At 42.9% G+C, this 21,860-nt stretch overlaps 1 protein-coding gene across 2 annotated transcripts in view; it reads left to right on the plus strand.

Annotated features, from left to right (window-relative positions):
* The window catches only part of LOC144826942 (uncharacterized), a 137,519-nt gene that overhangs the window by 13,457 nt on the left and 102,202 nt on the right, over window positions 1-21,860 (plus strand). For both annotated transcript variants that reach the window (XM_078685403.1, XM_078685404.1), the window contains exon 2: window positions 8,813-8,899. In XM_078685403.1, coding sequence (XP_078541529.1) covers window positions 8,813-8,899 — 87 coding nt within the window. The remainder of the gene's footprint in view (window positions 1-8,812; window positions 8,900-21,860) is intronic.

Consider the following 21,860-nt stretch of genomic DNA (forward strand, 5'->3'; position numbering starts at 1 on the left):
CTGAATTACCTGATCATATTTTCTCATTACTTCCTTCGATGGTTCCCCTGTTTTTTCATCTCTCGCGTATTCCTCACTGGGCCAAGCTATGGCTATTTTACACTCGGTCCACAGATCTACAGGGACCACTATGTCGAAGAACCCATCCAGGTCCTTCCACAGGCATTTTTGTACTTTTACAAACCTTTCTACCTGTCGGTACCAATCCACGGGCTTCTCGCGTAATTTTGGGAAGTCATTAGTAAAGGACACAATATCCTGTCTGGACCATGGAACGTGCACATATTTTCCACCTGGCACTTCGCGCATAGGGCATAACTGTTCTGGCTTGTCAGCTTCTTTTAGAACAAATTCGGGAGTTGCCTGCCTAGACCTGGCCTCATCCTTTTTCCTAGCCCATCTTGCTTTCCATCTTTCTATATCTCCCCATTTCTGCAATACCGTCAATAATTCTTTGACCTGTGCCTTTTTCCCTGACATGTTCAGGTTTTCTAAATCTTTGTCTGAGAAATCTGCTCTGTACGGTTTCTGCAACGGTTTCGATTTAGAAATATCTATTCCCATGCTAGCAGCAGTGTCTGTCAATTTCTCATGAAGTACTCGGGCATTTCGGGTAAGACTTTTGCAAATGAACAGCAGCTCTTCTTCAGAGTAGGTATTTAATCTTTCTAATCCTACGTTTCCTGCCATTAGTTCTTCTATTTCTACTCTCAATTTGTAGAGATTCAAGGGTTTCGTCTGCGGAATTTGGTTTTCTAATTCTTGACTCCATCTTTCGATTTCCGCCGGAGTCACCAACGTGACACTTTTAGTACCCGAAGTTGATTCCATTTGAATCTCCCTCGTGTTGAAAGGATTATGTCTTTTCTGCATCCTTCTCCCTGTATTTCTAATGGGCAGATCCAATAGTGAGACTTCAGATTCGCACTCACTTGTCTGTTCATCTACAATTAAGGGTTCAGGTCTGGGCTGTGCTATAACGGGAGAAATGACTGGAGTTTTCGGACTCCCTTGACGGTCCCCATACAACGGAACCACCGGTCCGATAGTTACTGGGATTGTCAAGGCTTCAGGACTGGTATTCAACTGGGAGATTTTCTGAATGATCTCAGCTCTCTGTTTTGCTAGAACCTCCCGCTCCTTTTCTTCCAATATTCTCTCTAAGGTTTTGTCATGTAACACCTGCGGGGTCAGAGTGGGAGCATGACTCGGGGCAGTGGGATGTGTTTCACTTGGTCCTTCGCCATAATTAGGTCTTGGGGACAAACTTCCTGTACCTAGGGATCTTGGTTCATTTTCATATAGAGGCTGTGATAACGGCATTCCTGAACTTAAGGATCTCACCTCGCCTCCGTAGGGAGATCGAGGAAATAAATCTTGCTCACGTGAATATCCTGTCTCCCCACCAGCTGACATTCTGGGATAAATATTTCTTGTCTCTATGGGTTCTAGACTCTCAGTATAGGGAGGGATCAGATAACCCCCTCCTACACTGGCGGACCTGACCTCTTCCTGGGGTGGAGGTCTTTGGGAAATATCTCCTGCACTTGAAGGTCGGTGTCCTTCATTATAAGGAGGCGGACTTCTCATACACATGTCATCTAACAATTCATCATCCGACTCTCCGATGGGCCCCCAGTGTTTGGATTTCTCTGTCCTTTTCTCCCCCCTAGGAGGATCATCTGCTGGCATCATGGGAAATAGTCCTTCAACAATCATACTCTGCCTCCACTGTTTCATCTTTTGGGCTCGGGCTTCTTGCTTCAGTTTTGGATAACATTTTGTCAATCCTTTATCCATTCGGGGCTTGTCCCTCTCAAAAGCCTCAATCTCTCATTCCTCTAGGGCTTCGTATTGCGTTAACCTAGGTCTGGGATGTAAATCATTCATTCGGGTTCTCAAATTAAATAGAATCCTGCTGTTAAAGGTACCCTCTAACGGAAAAGCCAATACTCCGTCATCTTTCGTGTATTCCGCCCAATTTTCCAACCATACACAGGTATTGTACCCTTTATCGAACATCATGAAAGATGCGGGAGTATTCGGTGGCGGAATGACAACACCTCCTCTAGTTTTAATCGGCTTATCTTTCTTGAAATAATTCTTTACTTTATTTACAAGGGACAACTTTCGTTTGTTCCCGTACATAATGTCGTGCTTTATGCCTTTAAACTGATCTCTCTGAAATCCCAAATCTCTCGGATCGGGTCTAGTATGCGGTCTGTACGAGTGCCACATACGATTCATACGCTTACCTTTGTTTACAAAATTACTTCCAATCAGAATGCGTCTTGTAATTCCGTGCGACCAATGAGGTGCACGAGTTCAAATAATTTCGACCAATGGGTGCGCGGCTCCTTCGTGAGACAGTTCTCACGCTCCGGCGCTCACCCCTCCTTTACAATTCCAGCTCCGCTACCAGCCCGCTGCGTCCACCAATCCCAGCGCGGCACGGAGTGACGTCAGAGCGGCTTCGCGACTGACTCCCTCCTTCACAAGGTAACGGAAACTTTCTTACTTTCTAAAGTGCTTAGTGCTTGGTTATTTCACAACGAATACACATTCGCCACTGTGCTCAAGTGTCTAGATAGGAAAGAAATGTTTTCACTGCAAGTAAACTACTTCCATTTACTTTTCACTCACTACGGATAGGTCTTCTCTGCCTACCCTTCACGCTAGCATTGGAGGACCTGCTACTCCCCCAGACTCATCCACTTTTCTGGGATATATCCGAGTCTAAGGTTTCCCCAGCGAACCCCTTTGCTGTCACCCAAGCTCTGATGAACCTGCTACTCCTCCGGTGTGACCCTCACTAGGTTATGCCACAAGAGGATTTTCACCAATGGACCTCGTTGCTAACATTTACTCAAACATACATTCAGGAAAAAACCCTAGTTAGTGCTTCCAGTTCTGCCTAACCCGCACCAACTTTCCTTGGGCCAGTGACCTCAACACGAATGGATTCTATTCACCACTCGCTATTCAATTCCCCGGGGATTCTCAACAAACATTTAACAGTAACTAACGAATAGGTTAATACATATATCAATACAATAATAAGAAAAACAGTTTAAAACATTTCATAATTTTTCAAAGCAAACATTTCAAGTGAATGATCAGATTTCCTGAAGTGCCTACTTTTGTAGCAGCATCAATATACTAGCAGCTTCCGACTTGGCTAGACTAACTAGTCCTGCCTAACCTTTAACTATTCCCTAACCATAACTCTGCTACCAGAAAATTACTGCTAGAGATCGCGGGTCACCCGACCAATAATTTCGCCACTTCCGGCTTCGGGCCCATATATTTCAAATCACCATATACATTGATCGGATGACGTCACAATCTACTACCAATAATTGTGAGTTCCTTTTCTATTTTCTAGTGTACCCGACTTACCATCCACTGTTACGGGTACCTATGACCACAATGGATCAGGGAGCTAGCTGTAAAAGGAAAGGCAGCAAAATACAAACCCAACATGTGAACCTGGGATTTATTTCATGAAATGACCACGGACAAATGAGAAGTTTTAAAAGCTTTATCTCAGAATTAAATTTCTTTAGAACACACACTCCACTACGAGGAGACAGTCTAAAATCAATTTTGCAAAGAGTACATAGCTGTATAGAAGAACTATAAGGGCAATCATTTATGTTTAAACTGCTAATGTGACAGGAAACAAACTAAAAGAGCTACTGGGCTAAATTCAGAGTTTCTTTAGTGATATTTATGAGAGAAAATTAGAGACCATATCAGGAAGTTGCAAACTGCAATGGCGAAAATGATTTCTAAAACATAGGGTAAAATAGGAACATGCTATGAAAATAAATGCAAGTGACTTTTATGAAATGCAATGGTTTGCGGAAAGCATGGAAAACTTATCATATGCAAAGATATGTCTTTATTGAAGCAAAGACAGAAAAATAGAAAGGTGCAGTTTCAAGAGATTTAGAGCGATATTTACCTAGACTGGTGTGAAAACCAAACCTGGCCACGGGTCAGTTAAGGACAGGAAACCCTCAAGGAAGGATACTCCTCAATGGACAGCAGGTGCGGACTGGACACCCAGGACAGGACAGGAAACCCTCAGATTAGGATCAGCACAGGACCACCAGGACACGACCAGCACCTGCAGTTTGGAAGCAACGCCTGTGCTCCACCCTCTCTGCAGCTATCAGTCAAGACCCCGATTGGGTCAGCGAACTCCCCAGCAAAGTGCTCCGCCAGCACTTTAAGGTTTAGTAAAACCTTAGTCTATGGTCAATTTCGGACAGAGTGCTCCGCAGCGCTCTGTATCTTCAGTCACCTATTGAGTGCGTTGGGTCAGTGACAGGTCAGCTATTCAGACAAGTCGGACAATTTCCCTAGGTGAACCCAGGGTAGATATACTGTTTTGGGACAGCGTACCACCCCCCAAATGTTGCAAAGTGTCAGAATCCCCAATTTGGATTGGTCCTAAGGTAGGATTTGGTTAACACACCAATCAGAACAGACTATTTAGAGGCCTACTTTGCATTCTAAGGTGCCGCCTAGCAAGATTGGGGTTCCCACGAGAAGTCGCAGGGAATACAATGGAAAGAATACAATGTGTTACAATATGGTACAATCTAGATGCTCTTGCTGGGTGAAGGTGCATGTTCCCATGCAGGCTCTGGCAGCAACCTTCTTTGGCTTGGTTTCAATGCCACCTCGCCACAGCTGATCATGCGCGATGCTGCCCTCCAAGATGGACTCCCCAGCCCCATCACCCCTCAGTGCCGAGGATACATGAAAAGTAAGCGAAAACAAATTAGCACATAGAAATAAATGAATGTATTACATGTCGTGACTTTGTACTTTAGATTTATCATCAAAAAAATATACTATGCAATTAGACATTAGTAATATATACACTGACACGAGAGCAACTGCACGAGCATCACCACGTTATCACGAAAGCTGTGTATTACGCATGCGCCCCCTTTCCCTCCAGAACTACCTCTACGTAGAGTCACGTGAGTGTGACTAACGCATGCGCAAAAGCGAACTTAATAGCGGCAGCCATATTATGGACACAGGTTATTTGTATTAGTAAAACACATAGGCAAGCTTCGCTACCATACATGCATATCCAAAATAAAGAGATTAGTAATAACGTACGTTTGTTATGAGGTTATGAAAAATCGAGGTTCATGAATCGAGCAAGTCGCGATGCGAAATCTTGCTCTATCAGAATGATCTGAACTGTGGCACTTGTAGGCGAGGGCGATGGTTAGTAGTTGTATTGGCAGTGATGGCAGGGGTGATGGGTGGTGCAAGTTGCAGGGACCTCCTAGTCATGGCCCTGGCACTTATTATTTTACAAATTAAGCACTGCGTCTGATGGCCCCTTAACATGGCCTTTATCTTTGACACGGCTGTAGTTGACAATAAAAAAAAAAACGTGCTGCCTGCACTTTGTTTCTGAGACACTGCACTGGAGGAGCTGAAGTGAGGCCTAGTGAAGGCACACTGGATCACTGCATTGGAGACTACAGTTGAGCTGAAGAGAGCTGACACACTTGATCAATGCACTGGAATCTACAGTTGAGCTGAAGAGAGCCCTAGTCTTGGCACACTGGATCACTGCACTTGAGGGGCTGAAGTGAGACCCAGGGAAGGCAGATGAGATTAGCCTGCTCAGTCTTAATGAAGAAAATTGTCACAACTGGAAATCTCAACTTTCATATAGGAAGAGATTCATGAGTGCTGTTGAGGGCCAGGGTTAGCGAAGCAGAATGAGGGGAGAAATGTTGAGAGTTTAGCTTCAGCTACCACTAAGAGAGGCACACAAAAGTGTAGTCTTCAAGTCTGTATTGCCTGGAAGCACAGACATCAAAAACAATGAGGGCTGCTGGGCAGTTTCTTAGCATAATGAAGCGATCGTCTGACTTTGTTGTTTCTAAAATTGTGCACACAAGTTCCAGAGGATAAAAATACAAATCAGTAATTGGTACACGTGCGCAATTAAATAAGCCATCCCATATATAGCACATTATTCAAGGAAAAGGAAATAATAGGAGGGGGAGCAGACAAATGTTTTGATGTATTAAGGTATTAACCCAGGTTGTTTTCCTTATTTAGTATTCGGTATACTGTGCACATTCTTGCATATGGTTTCCCTTCCCATGAATTCACATAATTTCTTTTATTGCGTGTAAATAACAATGTTCACCTGTTTGTGCTGTCCCTAGATTCACGCCCCCAAACCTAATTTGATTTTCCAACTTTTCTTAAATCTGTATTTTTTAAACTCAGCTTTGTGGAAAGGAAAGGTTTCCATTTTCTAGCATTTTACATCAAATAAGAGGCTCTCTGCAGTGTCAAATGGGCCATCCATCCAGCGTGACATCTGGTTTCACTGGCTCTGTGGCGAAGTCGACCTTTCACACACAGAGGAGAGGGACATAAACACTAACGAGTAATTTAACACCTTAATTTAACACCTTCATTTCTTTGCTGAATTCAGAGCCTCCTCCTCCTCTTATAAAAAACATCAGTGTTTTGTTTACATGTAAGGAAGAAGCCAGGGTTCTATTTAAGCACCACGTTCACATTCTGACACAGCTATTTTATGGCTGTAGGGTGGCACAGTCTTTTGCCTTTCTGCCGGGAGACCTAATTTCGCGGCAAAAATTGTAAATATTGCGGCCATTGCGGCAATCAGCCGATTTCGCGATTTTTCCGTGAATCGCGAAATCGCGAAATGCTGGAGGGTCTGACTAGAGGTTAGAGTTGTAGAATTTACAACCTGAGAACCAAGTTCAGATTCTGCCCTCATCTCAACAGCTTGGGGAACTGGGCAAATTACTTTATATCCTTGTGCTTGGAAAAACAACTATAACGTTTGGCCTTCATTTGAAATGGTAGGGGTTGTGTAAAGCAATTTGATGGCCTTGAGCCAAGGTTGCTCCATAAAAAAACAGACTTAAGCAACTTGGTCTGAGAAAGGAGGGGTGATCTTTGGTAACCCACAGACACAGTCCTCAATTGAAAGCATTTGCTGTTCCCTGTCAATGGAAGGTGAGGAATGCTGGTTTAGCATGGGTTCTGCCTGGCTTCATATGAAAAGAAACCTACCCCTGCTAAAGGGCCATTGCAATTATGCAGCATTGGGAGACCAAATTATGTGTCAGGTTTGACTAAATTATGCAGCAAGAGAAGGCAAAGTATGCTACCTAATGTGGCATAATGTATTCTAGTTCTACATCTTTATGTTTCACATATTGAGCAAAGGGTTCACCACATTAGTACCTGTTTTATATCCAAATACGGATTCTGAAATAAGAGAGAGGGGTCCTCCTCAACCAAAGGGACAGAACACCAACAGTAGACACTTCTGTGAAAAAAACAATCCCTTTGGACTCTTTTATTAAAACATACCAAGACTGCTCTCAAACATTCTTCAACATCCTATTTGTTAGCACCAAATAGAAATCAAAAACATAATATCAATTCGGTAAATTTTTATTTTTAGGTTCCTTGTAGATTCAATAAATGTAGGAAAATTAAAAACATATGTATATCCAAATCACACATTAAAAATATATTCAATTACACTGACAGGGAGAATATATCAAAACTTTAAAAAAAAACAGTTTCAATGTGCAAACGAATTAAGTAAACTCTCCAGGTATATAACCGAATATTTTTAGTTACCCTGGAATAATAATTGATCACACTCCTCCTTTTGTCCTTAGCTATTCAGACCAGCTATTACTTGGGTGCTTTTCTTAACGAAAGCAAGCAACACGTTTCGGTGGTATAATTAGATTCACCGCCTTCTTCAGGCTTAAAGAATTTCATGCATTGTCTCCCACCACATATATCTAAAAAAACATCAATATAAAATCACATGTTTTACAACCATGATAGAGTCTCATATTCCTTCATGTTATATTTTGTTTAAACATTTTGTTTACAATAAACATAAAAGCATTCCATTAAACATAATACTGAACATTTATATTACAGTCTTGGTTCCCCAATTGATGGACGGAATGCTGGACAATGCAAACATTCACCCCCAGTCACAAGGATCTGGGTTCAATCCATCATTCTTTTGCTCACCACCCCAGTTTGGACCCAGCATATGGCTGGGTCCAAACTGGAATGGCATGGTGAGCAAAACAACAATGGATGTAGGCCCAGATCTCTATACTGGGTGAATGTATGACATTGTTCTGCATTCTGTCCATCAATTGTTCTTTCTGCTTATGTCCAAATTCAGCAATAAGCAACAGAATGGTGACTAGGCAACCTTTTGCTGAACTTTTAGTAACTCTTGATCAGTTTAAACTAGAATTTCATTTTTTTCTTAATGTCTGCAGATTATGCAGCAGATGATGGATTAAGTGACAGATGTGACAAATACACATTAATGCAGCAAATACAGAGGCTGCAAAATCACATACTTCCAGTGGCCCTGCTACTAGATAGTGCGAGGCTGCTACCTCCTACCTCACCTCAGCAGACTCACTGATCTGTGCCCATCTTCAGGTGGAGACATAAAAATGAAAGAGGGAAGGTAAGTAGGAGGGAGGTATGTGCCTAGAGGTATGAGTCATACATTTAGTCAAATGTCTAAGCACTCATAAGATATTGAAGATTTAAAACTTTTTGTACATTTTACTTTAGACGTGCCTGTCAGAAGGGTGAGGGCATCGTTTTAACAAATTAGTATGAAGAGGTTATGCATTTGTGTATCTTATGGAGGATTACTATTTCTATCAGCTTCTGAACGCATGTCTGCCCTCTCCTCACCAACATTTTATGTGTGTGCTTTTAATAGGAAACAGCTTGACAACACAGAACATAATAAGCTCTGCAACCACAACACCTGGAACCACCCCAAGCCGCACAGCACTTGTAACAACAGGTACACTTTGTGTCTCCATTTCTGCTGAATGGGTTATTGGTAACAATGTAACATGATGTCTACCTTAGTACTATCCTAGAGTTAGGTTGAAATACTTTTTATTAGTTTCATTATATATACGTTAAGTGCAATAGCAACAGGCATATAATACAGATCATGAATGGTGTGCACTAAATATCAATTTGCTCTATGAAGATGTACAAACATAATTGCAATCAATAGTATAAAAGATAGATTGACAAGGAAAAATTCCAAAATAAGTATAATTAATAGATTAAAAGTCATAATCAATATATCTCATATGACATGCATATGTCAATGTAGAACTGAGAAGTTCCCAAAATGGGTGCCCGCAGAACATTCATGTTGTAGGAAACACTGAAGAGCTCCAAAAGCAGAAGCAAAGGCCATAATGGACGAAATGGCTTCCTTTAAAATTCTACTTTTATACTGCTGAACAGCTGATTATATAAATGTAGGTACCCATAGATTTGTGAGGGAGCCTTCTGCTATCCTGCAGGATTTGCTTACGACTGAAAATATTTATGTGTTATGTGACCCAATAGGCGCTCAGAGACTGATGGTGAGGGACAGTGCACAGGGTAAATAAAGCCTATAGACTTTCCCCAAAAATGTAAGGGGTGGAAGAGTCATGGTGGCACTCGTCTCTGAGGAGGTGAGGAAGAAAATACTGAGGAGTGACCTGGAGGAGGTCAGTGATGATGGGTGAGAGGACCCAAATCCGAACCCTGCATACTTGTTTAGGGAAATAACACCAATTTCAGTCAAATAGAAGTTACGCAATGGGAGTTATTGTCATCAGTCAGTTTCACTATTAAATGTACAGTGGAATATTGTGTATAAGGTCTGTCCCCGGACATGGGATGCTGTCATAAGAAGAACAATGAGTGTCTAGTGATTGCTGCAGGGGGTGCTCCAACATCTTTCCAGCTGCTCCCTGCCTCCTGTACTTGAAGTGGCTGTTTCCTAAGTTATGTTGTGTTGTGTTGTTATGTTATCGTTTCAAGAAGTCTTTATTCGATAATTAAATCATAAAAGACATGTAACACAATATACAAAACTTTAAAATACATGTACATTCCATAAAATAAATAGAATAGATATAAGACAGTCGAGGACCATATTAAATCATTAATACAAAACTTCTTTGAAAAACATTGAGTTACAATAAATCCTTAGTCAGATGACCATAATAATCCTATGACTTTTAACAGATCCACAATTACACATGACCAATAGCAGCCCACAGCCTGGTACAAATTAATAAATCTGGCTCTAAGGATCCAAGCCCACCCTATATATTTAGCTACTCCTATTACAATTGGAGGTGACAGGTCACACTTTAGTAACCTACTAGCATATGCTGCTGAACGTGTTCCCAGGTTCCTGCAAACAGGGCTTAGCCACTTGGCTCTGGGGGCGCTGTACAACGAACCGACAAAAAGAAAATGATCAACATTCTCTTCCTGTCCTAAACAACTAGGACAATGCCCCATGCCACCATTACCCCATTTTTTAGTAAAATCCCTTAAGGGCAAAGACCCGCACCTAAATTGATGAAATAGTTTGCGGTCCAGGGGCTTAGTTATTGCATCCCAATAGTTTTCATAGCTTGGGGCATCTTTCATAGCAAAAAAAGTGGCAGTAAGGTTAATGTGTGTCAGACCAGAGTGTCTTTTATTCGCAACCCATTCCCAATAATACAGCTTTAGGGCCCTTTTAGAGGGGAAGGTTGCATTGGCTGGATTTGACCAAAGTTCCCCGAGGCCCATGTTGCATAGGGTGATTCTTAAGGCCTTGAACCAACCAATGTTAGAGGAGCCGGGGAGATCCCTAACCTCTAAACATGCTCTTGCATACAACTGAAGTTCTGGCGTAGTCCAAAGGCACAGCCAAAACGCCAATGGACGCAATCTGGCCATATCCTCCACTGGCTGACACCCAAGGTTATACAAGAGTGGAAGCCGCGGGGAGGACTGAGGGAGGCCAGTAGCTAGCCTTAAAAATTTATTTTGGGCAACCTTCAAGGGGTCAAGGTTGCTATAGCCCCAAAGCTCCGCACCATATAAGACAGATGGTAAGACTTTCATGCCATAGATTTTTATTAATGGCAACATGGGCCTGGAGAAGGAGCTTTTATGTTCTTTAAGCAATGCTCCTCCTATCTGCGAATGCTTCAGTGCCAGTAGGTCGACCTGTTGAGACCAGCCAAGGGTCTCACTAAATGTAACTCCAAGGTAGGTAAACAGCTTGGTCTGTTCCAGAGGTATACCTCCCATTATAACCCTGGCTGTGATCGATGAGTGTCCTCTTAGAACCATACATTTTGTTTTAGACACATTTACCTCCAGCTCATGTTCGCAGCGGAACTGTTCTTGACAGAGCTTGTTGAAGGCCCTGTCTGGTCTTAGATATTAATAAAGTATCGTCTGCGAACATGAGCAGTGGGATTTTCAAACCAGCCAGGGACGGGGCATCGGTGGGCTGATTTATAAAATACTGCGTAACCCCATTTATATATAAAGAAAACAGGGTGGGTGCTAAAACGCACCCTTGCCTTACACCTTTAGCAACTGGAAATTTATCTGTTACCTCACCTGGTTTACCCCAGCGTACTTGGGCATATGTGTGGGCATGAAGATTGATTAAGAGGCGTAAAAGGGGAGCTGGCATACCCTGCTTCGCTAGGCAGTCCCACAGCTTGGCCCTTGGGACAAGGTCAAATGCAGACCTTAAGTCCACAAAGGCTGCGTAGAGGTTACCTTTGCCTAGGGTGACAGTCTTCCAATGAAGAAGAGTAAACCGAAAAGCCTGATCTAAGGTGCTCACGTGTGACCGAAATCCAGCCTGAAGGGGAGTAAGAATATTAAACTCGTCAATCCATTCTTGGATCCTGCCTAGCACGAGGCGGGCAATAATTTTTTGCACCGCGTCAATTAGGCTGATCGTCCGGTAGTTGGAGGGAACCGACCGATCGCCTTTCTTGAAGATTGGAAGGATTTCAGCCCCAAACCAAGATTCGGGGACCTTAGCACCTGAGGCTAAAGCATTTGCCAAATGGACTAAGTAGGGGACGCAAAGGTCCTGATCCTGTTGGAATAAATCGGCAGGAATACAGTCCGGGCCTGGTGCTTTACCGCTTTAGATAGACTGCAGAGTATATTTGACTTCGCGGTTTGTAAATATGAGGGGGGGACTGGGAATAAGACAAGGAATATCATCTTGGGTGTTACTACAGTTCTTAAATTGTTCTTCAAAGTAACATACCCACTGGTGTTGACCAACCGAAGCGGGGCTTGGGCGATCTTTGTGTGATTTGCCCCATTTTAATAAGTGCCAAAACTGACACATGTTCCGAGAGCTACATGCTTCGGTTAACATTACCCATCGTTCATCATCCCAGTTGGACTTGGCTTTATCCCTTGCTTTTTTTATAGGCCTTCCACAGTCCCTTATTAAGCTATGATTTTTTAGCTTTAATGAGTTAAACAAATCCCCATGGGTTCGACGGGCAATCTTCATCAAACCAGGATATAGTTTTCTGTTTTCCCCTCCTACCCTGCTTGGATATGATTTTAACAAAAAGTTTTTTTAGCTCTAAAAATAAGTTAGTGTAGATATTAGTGATTTTTACAGTAATATCATCTTCGGACTTACAGCAAGAGATTTCTTCCAAAGAGCTTGAGACCAAGGTTCTAATCTCCTTACGTGCTTCAACATTGACGGAGACTTTTGGCCACCGAACCCTTCTCATGTCGTTACTAAGCACAACTTCATTCTGAACGACATTCAGACAACTACTCTCTATCCCCTGAAAGCTGTGTTCCCTTAATTCCATCACCAATGGATCATGGTCACATTCAGGTCGTGTTGTGACCACCATATCTTCCACTGTGGCCCACATCTTAACATCGACCAGAATATAGCATATCCGACTACTATATCTGCTGTTACAAAAAGTGTATCTACCTATCCTATCGGATCGCACCCTACCATTAAGTGCTCGTAAGCCCTTGTCCAGGCAAAACCCTTTGATAAAAGTGGCGGATTGCGTCCATTTCCTAATCGGGGCTAACTCCAGCTGGGGGATCCCCCAGGTCATGTCCTCAGCCTCGGTGAGTATGTCGTCACCTACACTCATGGGTTCGAAACAAGAGTTAAAGTCCCCCATTATAACCGTAAAACCTTTAACATTTATAACAGAAAGAAAGTTATCCAAAATGTGAAGGCATGAGGCAACCCTTCCACCCCGAGTGCTCCTGGCGTAGATGTTAATCAACAGGATATCTAAGCCTTTAGTAGATCTTAATCTAACCATCAGTATGTCGAGGCTATCAATTTGTACCTCCTCAGCACTTACACCCTCATACTGTCGAACCCAGGTAGTCAGGCCTCCCTTTGCACGTCCTCTATGGCCTTTGATTGCTGGCTTACCAAAATTTAGGTAACCAACATGGAACACAGCTTGGAGTGCCCAAGTTTCCTGCAATGACCAAACGTCACTTTGATTAATAAAATCCACCCATTCTGTATTATACAAACGGGACTCAAGCCCAGCAATATTCCAAGAGCCAAACTTGGTCCCGCTAAAATCTGTCCCGGGGGTACTAAGAGCCTTTACTGTGTCATCATCCATGGGTCCCATATGATTTGAACTATCTATTGGGGGTACATTGTCACTCCTTTTTTCTAATTCGACCCCCCCATGAACTCCCGACTCAGGTAGCCGGGCCCTATTACACAACCCATCGTTATTATCAATCACCATGTCATCAGCATCAATATTCATTACTTTTTCGACTACCAATTCTGTTTCCTGATTCCTGCCCCAAACCCTACCGGGAGGATCGCACTTCTCCTTTCCACAGTAAATATGTGTCTCACTGGAAATAGCTCCATAGTGAGAATCCAGTTCTGGGGTAATATAGGTACCCGTAGAATCTAAATTGGTTTTAGGAACTAGAGTATGAAAAACAAGTCAATCATTTTGGTCCATCCCTGACAGAGGTTCATACAAATTTTGCAGTGGAATATTCCAGTGCTCATTGTACCAGATGGCATTAGAACGATTACTTGTTGTAGGGAAATGGCTTGGTGGATAGCGGCGGAGGTTAAAGGGGCATGGAATGTTAAAATTATTGGTGGGATACGAAAAGAATGGTGGGTGTTTTGGGGTGTTCAGGAAGGGAGTGTATCCACTGGCGCTGGGATAGGCAGGGGGTCTGAGCAAGGGCTCTGGATAAAAATAACTCAAGTTTCTAGTGGATACACCACCTTCATTGTTTCCAGGGTACCAATCACTTATGTGAGAGACCACTCTATGGTCTTTGAAGTTAATAATCACAATGTCACCCTCTAAGTCTTTTGGGCGGAGACCCACCCAGTTACACCTTCTTACCGAGATAATGTCACCGTTAAGATGGGCTGGAAGGGGTCTATGATTTCTCAGCCAGAGGATGACTTTATTTTTCAGGCTTGCGTTGGGCTCACGGTTACCATTTGTGATCGGGGGAACACCAGTTAGAACGATCACAAAGTTAGACGATTCGGGGGGTAAGTCCACTATATTCTTATGAGTTGGAAAAGGTCTTTGGGATATAATTTTGGCTTTATCGGGCCCTGGGGGCACTGTCTGATTATTTACAATAGATGTGTGTTTAGAGGCCAACGCGTGCTTCTCATTAGCTAATTTATGTACTAGTAACGGTTTAGGTGTTGGGATGACTTTGGTATTTTTACAAGGTGGGTTTACATTTGTTTTAAGAAATGTGCTTTGGATCGATATTATAGTGGGCGGTTGGCCCTTCGATTGGGGCTGGTCCTTACAATGCTTTAGGTGGGGTATTTTAGTCGGATCAGCTGTTGATAAAAGGTTATCCATTTTCACCCCCGAAATCCTAACCCTCTCCATAAGGGGGAGCATATAGGATTTAAAAAAAATTTCAAAGAGTTCTGTGGTCTCTTTTTTTGTCATAAGTAAATGTTCATCAATGACGGGTGGAATACAATGGTTAGGGGATCCCGGCGAGTCCACCCTCACAGAGGGGACACTTTTTTTAATCTTAGGTGTTTCTCCCGGCGGAGGAGAGGCCCGGGTAATAGGACATTTCCTTTTCATCCCCCCCCCCCTTTCTCCTCCTCTTTCGGGGCGGGGAATGATAGACCCTTCGTAAATTCATGGGTTTAATTTCAGTAGCATTTTTACTATTTAAAGAAATTATTTTATTGTATTATTATATATGAATTGGCTTATTTGGGGCTACACTATCAATTGGTTGATTAGTCAGAGAAGAGTGTAATTGAGGGGCTATGAACGGGTCTAGTGGGGCGTTTATGTCTATATCGTATCGTATCGTATCATAAGACTATTTGAATCAGTGGGTGGACTAATACAATTGGCAACACTATTATTACCGGAGTTAATGGCAGATGTGTTAAGATCACAAAAAATACTAGGGAGGTGGTCAGTACAAAATAAATCGGCATCTCTGTCCGACCTACCAGTACTTCCCGTGTCATGAGTAATACTTCTATCGATCATGGGGTTTCTGTTTCAAATGTTCAATGGAAAGACGTCGCGCTGCATGTTTCTCTGCTAAGAAAAGTTGTTTATCTATCTCCTTGTTAGCTTTCTCGAAATATTTGTCGCGAGGCCCCAAAATCGAGACCCCGACACAAGATTGTAGGGAGTTAGACATATCTGCAAAAAGCTTTACAATAATTGGAGAAATAGAGTCAAACTAACCTGAGGACAACTAGGGCAGAATGTAAATTCTTAAAACTTAGGGGCCTGGCCCAGCCCGGCCTCCTTTGGCCCCTGACGGCCACAGACGGTCCCGCCCTTGTCCCGGGCTTCTCCCGGGACGCTACCGCACGCTCCCGCACCGCGGGAAGTATCGCTTGTAATTATAGGTGGGCTGCTAGACTGAAGGTGGGGCGGGGCGAGCAGGGAGAGCGGCCAGGTGTCAGGCGGCTCGGGTTACCTGGACTTCTGGGATGTGAAGTCCGGGACCCGACGCTCGCAGCCCTGCGTGCACACACACCCCCACAGAAACAGTCCTGAGTTCCAGGAAGGCAAGCACGGCGCTGCGGGACCCGCGGAGCGGGTTCCGCGAGTTGTGAAGGTAAAGGCAGGTGAGCCAGCAATAGGAACCGCTACAAGATCCAAATGATGTCCCAAAGCTGTTAGCGGGCAGAGTCCTTTTCAGGCTGAGGGTGGGGCGGGGCGAGCAGGGAGAGCGGCCAGGTGTCAGGCGGCTCGGGTTACCGGGACTTCTGGGATGTGAAGTCCGGGACCAGACGCTCGCAGCTCTGCGTGCACACACACCCCCGCAGAAACAGTCCTGATTTCCAGGAAGGCAAGCACGGCGCTGAGGGACCAACGGAGCGGGTTCCGCGAGTTGTGAAGGTAAAGGCAGGTGAACCAGCAACAGGAACCGTTACAAGATCCAAATGATGTGCTGTTATGTTATTATAAGTTATGTTATGGTATGTTATGCTATGCTAGGCCGTGCTATGTTTTGTTATGCTATGCTATGCCATGTTTTGCTATGCTATGTTATGCTATGTGTCGAGTCCTGTTATTTGGAAGTATGTTCCTGACCTGCATTATGATGTACGGTATTTGGAGTCTTGTATACACCATATAGAATGCACTGTAGGGTAGTGTGTCAGTTGATTGAGAAGCGCAGGCTTTGTGAGCTGTACTACTTTCATGGTGAATGCAATAAAGAGAAGCAACCATTTCCACTGCTTAAGCATTCTCTTAACACTGGTAACCAGTTGTGGCATCCATCGAAGTTGCACTTCCTTGAATTCAAAAAAGGCTTCAACCCTTATATTCGTGTTGAGTTAGTTCCATTGACTTTAATTTGCTTGGACATTTAGCAGCCAACAGTGCCCCCTGTACTGTGTTGTGTTTTAAGGATAACTTTGTATATTTCTTTCATTTACTTGTAAACGGGTGCCTTTAGTTTTGACCTGGATCCGATGTTACAAGGAGACTGGCGATTTGAAGACTATTAGTGCGGGGGCCTTTGGTATTGCCAAGGAACTCTTACCACTGTGAGTAGTAGCTGCGTTTGTGCAGAGCGTGCTGAGGTTGATGTGTGCTCCCTGCGCAAGTTGCTCCCTGAGTCATTAAAGGTGATACCGGAATAAGAAACCTAAGCATAGGAGGAACAGGGATTCCACTGAACATTTGTGAAAAAACCTCTTTCCAGAAAGAAAAAATATTTTCTAGATTCCCCTCACCCACCAGTGTTTTCCCTAGGTGGCATGCTTCATCATTGGGGCGTTCTCAATCCCCTGTGGATTGAGGCATGCTGCGACTTGCGAAACTACGTGGGAGCACTTAGTTTTGAATATATGTGTGGCACAGTGATGTGGAGTGGGAAAAAAGTGGGTTAAAATATCTAGCTAGTGAGCTAATATTCCATTCCTGCTCCTAGATGGTATGTTTAAAATCAGGGGTTAAAACTGGAGAAAGACCTAACTGCAATGAGTATAGTGTCCCTAGTATTGGGTCGACATGTATCGAGCTATCCCCTATAAGCTCTTCTTCAGGCCCACACAAGGACCAGCCACGGCGTACCACTCCTAAAGAATCCTGTAAATAGGAAACAAAGAGGTGCTCACCTAATGTGTGTACACCTAATACTTAATACATATGGTTATACACTGATACTCTTTATCTGTAGGAAATAAAGCAAAAGGAAAATTAGAAGTCGTCTACCTACCATCGAGGCTGGGAGGCCCCTAATACATGCAGCATCTTATCTTGATCAATGTACTCCTCTATAGTGGGTGTTTTTATCAGCTATTTTGTGCGATCATCCGTCATGGAAGAATACTATCACACATGATGTCTGGTGAAAATAAGTGGTTATGTACAAATTAAAAGCACTCGTGAAGAGACACCACGTGACATACAACATATAACAAATACATGTATTTACATAATAATGACACATAGTTTTGTTTAGGCAGAACTATGCCTCATGATCTGCAGTGGTAGAGGGGCTTGTAGTCACACCTTCGTCAAAGCGCACCTCTCGGAAATTCACCTGATGGCACCCCTGGAGACTGCATATTACCGCATCTGTCTCATGGTGGCCATTAAATAGTTCCGGATCAGCCTAGTCATGCTTGATGGAAAAACTAGACTGTGTCTAGTTTTACAAAATGGCCGCCCTACCTGGCTATGAAGTGGGGCCGTCTTGGCTGACTGGCTGTATACCCAGATGGTTCGATGGTAGTTGTGACAGATGAACCCTGTGAGAAGTCATTAAAATTAAAATTAAAATAGACAACCCCGTACAACAAGACACTCAAAAGGATGGGTTGTGATTCATACAAAATGCTAAGAGCATAATGGTAGGCCTGATTAATGCGCAACACGCCACAGTTAGACAGTGCTCCTCTCAAAATGTATTGGACAAAAAAGAGAAATGGTGACTGAGTGTTAATTGCGCTGAGATGTGACAGTAATCTAAATTCACAATCTCTAAAGCTTCAAGGATAAGGTTATGGTCACCCACCATAAACCAAAAAATGGGTAATGAAAAAACAGAACCCCATATGTCAAAAAAGAGAGAATATATCCTGAGCTAAGCAAGTACATCAATAAAAGTTCTTCAAATAAATCCCGAAAGATGGGTAATCTTCATATCTTCTTGTATTATTGATGTTATCCTTCATAAAACACACTAGCCGCCAACACGTGTTTCATCTTGGTGAGATAAACCATAGACTTCTTCAGGGCTATAGCTAGGTTCTGTAAATATGAGTCAAACAGTACTCTCCACATGTGGTGAGAGCATTGAATAGTGATTATTTCCCTGGAGGCTCCTGATTCGTGGTGTGTAGTCACCAATTGCGTTCTTCAACCGGGTCTACACCACACTCGAAGGATAACGGGGGCTCATCATAGAATTTTGAAACTCGACGGTCATACTGAATCAGGAGCCTCTTTTATAGATGTACTTGCTTAGCTCAGGATATATTCTCTCTTTCTTTTCTCTCAAAATGTCCACTGTATATGGTATAGTGGTGGGCATCTTGAAATGACTCAAAAACATATAGTATTCACTAAAGGACATGAATATGGGTAGTCTGCTGCCAAACTCAACTGTGTTTTTCACAAAATGGCCGCTGCACCTGGCACTGAAGTGGTTACATCTTAGGTGAATGATTTTGTTCTCAAATGGTCGGATAATAGTTGTGACCGATGAACTCAGTGAAGAATCATTAGAAGTAAGTTAAATACCCGATTTCGATGGAGCACTCTATAGGATGGGTTTGGGGTGTGAACAGAATGTTTAAAGCGTAATGGTAAAGCTGTTTAATGCACACAACCCAACAAACACATTGTGCTCTTCTCAAAATAGCCATTGTGTATGGAATAGTGGTTGGGCCATCTTGGAGTGAATAAAAGTCTAATTGTATTAATGTAAGGTCATAAAATATGTGAAGGCTGCCGCCAAACTACTGGAATTGTGCATTTCAGAGTCATTTAACAAACTGCCCCCACGGAATATTGTCATTCAATCCTTCAGTGTCGGTGTGCAATTTATACACCCATCGATGCCCTTTTTCTAGCAATCTGTGTTCTAAATTGTCAATGTCTTTGATATGTTACAACACTACCCAATGTAGATCGTTCGTGGTGTGTTTCATTTCGTTGAAATGTGATGTCATTTTTGTGGTGACCTGGTGGCACCTGATGTGGCTGCCATGTTCTCCTATTCTGGTGCCAACCTTTATAGTAGTCATACCCACATAATGTAGGTTACATGTGCATGTGATCATGTACACAACCCCTGTGGTATTGCAGTTAGTGAATTTGTGCAATTCCCAAATTATCTTGTTGTTGATAGTCATTTTTTTGTGGTGGAGGTCAGGTGACACATGCTGCAGTTTCTGCAAGGGTAGTGGCCCATTGGTAGAGTGCTCAACACTTGTTGGTGCTGTGTGAGCCCAGATTTATGTATTTTGTTCTGTGTGTGCACTGCACAAAGCTGATTTCAGTGTGTATTCTGTTCTCCATTCTTAAAGGGAGTAAGGTCATTTGCTAGCAGCAGAATGGAACTCAGAGGGAGTTCGTGGGCCGATTTTAAGATTGAAACACTGGTGTGCTAACCAGTGATATGATTAATTTGGGACGAGTTGCGCATGATAAAAAATTTGCTTCTTATCCACCAACGAAGAAGAAATGACAAACCTATTTTAAGACCCATAGAAATTGGTATATCTACGGCAACAACAAATGTATTTTTTTTTTCAACATTTCCTTTTCTTCTTCTGTCATTCTTTTCATTCTATGTTCACACATAGCTACATTTGAAGACTGTTCACCTTTTATCAGAGCACTGTAAGTAACAGTTGTTACTTAAATTATTTTTGTTAACTTATTATGGTAATTTACTATCTGAGTTAGTTATGTTAGATTATAATTATAATTAATTTTTTTGAGTATTCATGTTGAATTTCCGTGCGAAACATGGCTGCAGGAAGTATGACACCTTCTCTGCAATTTCTCTCAAAAGCAGGTGATCAAATCCTACCTTGGAAAAAGGGGAAACAACAATTTGCCTCTTATTTAATTGCTATTGGTGGAGAAAATTCTGACCATCAAGCAAACAGGAGTCTTATTACATAATCTAGGTGTCAAGTGATGTAATATTTATGAAAATTTAGACGAGATCACCATTTTGCCATTGGAAATGCAGAAGGGGAGCCTAGGTTTACTTTTATGATGTCTATGATAAAGTTAGAGGAACACTTTGGTACTAGGATCAATGTGGTTTTGAAAAGCCACAATTTTTTCACAAGGGTTCAGAGAAAGTAGGCAATTGTATAGCATCACTCAAGAGTTTAGCACACACTTGTGAGTTTGGTGACCTAACTGTGGTAAATACATAAATAATACCCTATTTTTGGATGAATGAATGAATAACAGATAGCTCAATAAATAAGAGTCAAGATTCGAGGTAGTAGGAGTTTCTGCAGGTTTATTACAGCATAAGGGACAGGATCAGGACAACCTGCATAGGAACAGAATGACAGGGCCCAGCAGGACAACTGGGACCCAGCAGGGGAAAAAGAGGCCCAGCAGCTGCTGGGGCTAGGTCTGGGATGAGCGCGCTAACATTTAATAACATAACATTGATATATATACATAGCGCGAACACATAGCATTACATTGCAGTAGGCGTAACAGTGGGTGGAGCAGAAGGCGTGACGCGTAACAGTCGCGAGAGATAACAGTAAAAAGAGGTGTAACTGGGAGTATACATAGACATGTGATGTGAACGTAACAGAATATGTCATGAATGGGCGGAAACATAGGAGGGGGCTACCTAAGGAGCCGGGACCTCTAACCTAATGGTGCGCGAAAACTGGCAATGACGTGTTACTAGGAGAAGCTGGGGGCTGCGAACTCTGTGCTAGGAGCAGAGACTAGAGTCTGGAGGGTCGGAGCGACATGTACCTAAACCCTATCTGGTATCTAATGTTTAGGGAACATGTTGATATGAACTAGAAGTCATGAGGGGAGAGGCTAACCTGATTCTAAGACTGGACCATGCATTATTCTACATGTAGTGCGTGAAGAATATTAAATGACCATTAAATACAGTATTTCTCTAACGTGGAGCCGAGTAGGCTAGACAATGACGGAAACTATTGATGCAGTTCAGTAGCTTAGGAATGCAGAGGAGGAGGACTGAACTGATAGCAGGAACTATAACATACTTTTGGCAGACTCAGAGGCAGAGCCGGGGTGCACCGGGCACTGCGAGGCAGGAAGTAAGTGAAGGGTCGAGGATACAGGTGGGGGCTGTATCGCTCCTCAGCGAGGCTTTCAGGAGACAGGAGCTGAATCTGTGGTCCGGGCCCTTTTGAGGCCTAGAAACGGGGACTTTATAATGGAATAACGTGC

This window comes from Lissotriton helveticus, chromosome 4_1 (assembly GCF_964261635.1).
Source record: "Lissotriton helveticus chromosome 4_1, aLisHel1.1, whole genome shotgun sequence".
NCBI lineage: Eukaryota > Metazoa > Chordata > Amphibia > Caudata > Salamandridae > Lissotriton > Lissotriton helveticus.